The sequence below is a fragment of the Meleagris gallopavo genome, unplaced genomic scaffold, assembly GCF_000146605.3.
Source record: "Meleagris gallopavo isolate NT-WF06-2002-E0010 breed Aviagen turkey brand Nicholas breeding stock unplaced genomic scaffold, Turkey_5.1 ChrUn_random_7181001874166, whole genome shotgun sequence".
In the NCBI taxonomy this organism is placed as follows: domain Eukaryota; kingdom Metazoa; phylum Chordata; class Aves; order Galliformes; family Phasianidae; genus Meleagris; species Meleagris gallopavo.
Window position 1 is genome coordinate 62,248 of NW_011138803.1, and position 3,152 is coordinate 65,399.

The 3,152-nt window shown below is 42.9% G+C and overlaps 1 protein-coding gene across 1 annotated transcript in view; it reads left to right on the top strand.

Annotated features, from left to right (window-relative positions):
• The window catches only part of LOC104916170 (butyrophilin subfamily 3 member A2-like), a 25,419-nt gene extending 22,646 nt beyond the window's left edge, over window positions 1-2,773 (top strand). The window contains exons 10-13 of the mRNA XM_010727165.3: window positions 281-307; window positions 1,044-1,064; window positions 1,247-1,273; window positions 1,886-2,773. Of these exons, the coding sequence (XP_010725467.1) occupies window positions 281-307; window positions 1,044-1,064; window positions 1,247-1,273; window positions 1,886-2,421 (611 nt within the window). The 3' untranslated portion in view covers window positions 2,422-2,773. The remainder of the gene's footprint in view (window positions 1-280; window positions 308-1,043; window positions 1,065-1,246; window positions 1,274-1,885) is intronic.
• The last annotated feature ends 379 nt before the right edge of the window (window positions 2,774-3,152 follow it).

A 3,152-nucleotide genomic window follows, 5' to 3' on the forward strand; every position in this document is an offset into this window, starting at 1 on the left:
GGCTGTGCTTCTATAAGTCCTGTGATACTTTCTTTCCTCTCTGTAATCAGTCTGCCTTGAGATTTACTGGCCATACAAGAGTTTCTTGAAGCTCTAGACTTACAGCTCCTGTGCTTTTTCTCTTCTGGGTCAAACCTTTCACATATGATTGACAATATTTGCACGGCAAATTTTAAAGGAAACTTCATTTTGCTGCTGTGAATTATCTGCATCATACCTCAACTCTGAATCTTCATCTCCTTGAGATTCCCCTTCACTTATTAAAGTTGTTATTTTGCAGGACACTCTGACAAAAAACGTATACTTGGTAAGAGAACGTCTTCTATAAATCTTACTCTTGTGACCTTACAAAAAATAAAGCAGGTGTTCAGACAAGCATGAGGAAGCCATACCTGAGCATGAACAGACCGCACAGACCTCATCACAGTTCAGATCTCTTTCCTCCTTCAACACAGATGTCAAGGGCACGCTGTAAGATTTTCCTGAACTGTGAATAATCCTTCCTGCCAGAAGCTGCTATACCTAAAGCTAGGACAGATCTACAGTTAACCACAATGTGTTATGAATTGTCTCATTACAAAAAGACCTGGGGGTACTGGTGGATGGAAAGCTGGACATCAGCCAGCACTGTGCTCACACAGCCCGAAAAGACAACTGTATCCTGGGCTGTATCAAAAGATGCGTGACCAGCAGCAAGTCAAGGGAGGTGATGCTGTCCCTCTACCCTGCGCTGGTGAGGCCTCACCTGGAGTACTGTGTCCAGATGTGGAGTCCTCAGTCCGGAGGGATGTAGACATGTTGGAGCAAATCCAGAGACAGGCCATTAAAATGATCCACAGAATGGAACATCTGTCCTGCACTAATTCAAAACGTGCTAGTATTTATGTATGGTGCAGCCTGATGTCCTGTGGTCTGGGTTTGTCCAACTTTGAAAAACTGAACCACAGCACAGAAAAATCTCATATAAATATTATTGGTGTCAGTAACTAGAACATCCTTTCAACAAAATGCATTTTAATAACTAGAATGTCTTTTCCTTGCAGACAGAATAGAACCTCAATTGGGTAAGTGATTTAAAAGTTCTCTTCTCTTGGAATACGTACTGCTGCTTCAGGTAAAGTCAGGCCTTGGGCTGAAATTCAGTGATGGCAATTACTGCACATCAGAAGGCAACAGAAGACAGGCTGGCAGTTGTGTAACCACACATCAGATTCACAAAACTCTTCCCTCTCTTTCTCTTCTGCAGATTTCTGGAGAGCTCGGGACAAAGCAGGTAAGCAGGCAGGAGAAAGGGTGGGAAAATGGTGTATTTCTCTGTCCAAGTTCTCCGGAAATGACAATGGCTTGATCTTAGAGGTTGGCCAGCTGAGCCGGAGTCACAGGACTGAATGTATAAGAATAATAATAATAGCAATCATCATCATCATCATCATAGAATCATGGTACCATGGAATTGCTCAGGTTGGAATGGATCTTTAAGATCACTGAGATCAAACACAACCTAACCAAGCTACCCTAACTCTAACAGCACTCTGCTAAATCATGTCCCTGAGCTCCACATCCAAGCAGTTCTTAAAGACATTCAGGGATGGTGACTCAACCACCTCCCTGACGTAATGGAGAAGTGAAAGAGAGTAATTAATTATAAATTATAATTATAAATCACCTGGATTTGTCCACAAGAGAGACATGATGGCTACAACAGCTCCAAGGACCTGTAGGTTCCTGCATGTCTGTTTCTTGCCCTGTTTAGGGAAAAGTTTCAATTCCTTGTCAAATCATGCCCAGATTACTGAAACCCTGAAATGTTTCAACCCTTTTCCCACTCCAAAGATATGGCCCTGAATCACTTTGCTTACTGGGTCATTGTCATCTTCCCCTCCAGTCCCCATTACTGTGAATCCTGAATGCCAGCTCCTCGAGATCCAAGTGCCGGGGGCTCCAGATGTTGAAGACAACGCATGTAAACCTGCTGGCCTGAGCAGCCCTTCCACAGTCCCTGTCCTGTTGGCAAAGGAAGGGTTTGCATCTGGGAAACACTACTGGGAAGTGGAGGTGGGCCAGCAGCAGGACTGGGTGCTGGGTGTCATGAGACACAAAGGGAAACAAGAGGAACAGGGGACACTTGCTAGAGGCGACTTCTGGGCTCTGCAGAAATCCAGGGGAAAGGTTTTCTCTATCAAAGGAAACAACAGGCCTGAGAAGAAGGAAATGAATGATGCAGTGATTGGTGTGCTTCTCAATTTGGAGGAAGCAAAAATCTACTTTTATGGTGCAGTACAGAGGAGCATCGTGGTGAATATTCCTATATGCCTTGGAAAAGAATCCGGAGAAATGCTTTACCCCTTTGTATCAAAAGGGGAAGGGGGATTCAATCCCGTTTGCCATCAAAATATTCCTGTTCCATTAAACGTTTCATAAAAAGCAAGAAAAAAGACAGTCCAGTCAAAGGTAGAAGGGAAAAATTACGAACAAACATCAGCATAATATAGTACTAAATGAGAAAGAAAGATGTTGATGACTAAGGCAGAAAATTCTAGAGAGGAAAAACAAACCAGCTAATGTAAATAAGGTTAGGGTCATATTCAGAAAACCCTGGTTAGCTGATTGAGTTCTTGTTATTGAGTAAGAAAGTCTCAAGTGTACAAAACATATTCAGTTCCCTGAAGAGACAGTTGTAATTTAAGGGTACTATGTAACCTGTTTTTTTACCACTTTGCTGTGGGAGGAGTAGCATCATTGCTTGTTTTTGTGTCATAACTCCAACTGAAGGCACCTCAAACAGCCTATAGCTCTTGTCAAACTGTCTTTCCTATTTGCGTTTAAGTTCAAAGGAATCCATCAAATTAGGCAAGCCCAATTCTACTGTATTTGTATCAAGAAAAGAAATAAATGTTTTCTGATGGGAAAAAAAAAAACAACACATATTTACACATATTTTCTTTCTTAATCACATTAGAATATTTATAGCAACATACACTGATGTATGAACTGCGGTGGCAGCCAGCGGAGTGAGGGTCCTACTGTCAGCAGGTGGAGGGCCTTGTGGGCTCTTAGCCTGGGGTGCTGGCTGCTGGGATTGGTGTGAATGGACTGGGTGCAACTACTGGTGTTAAGCCACGGGTGCAGATATGGGGTCAGCTATGGGAGTG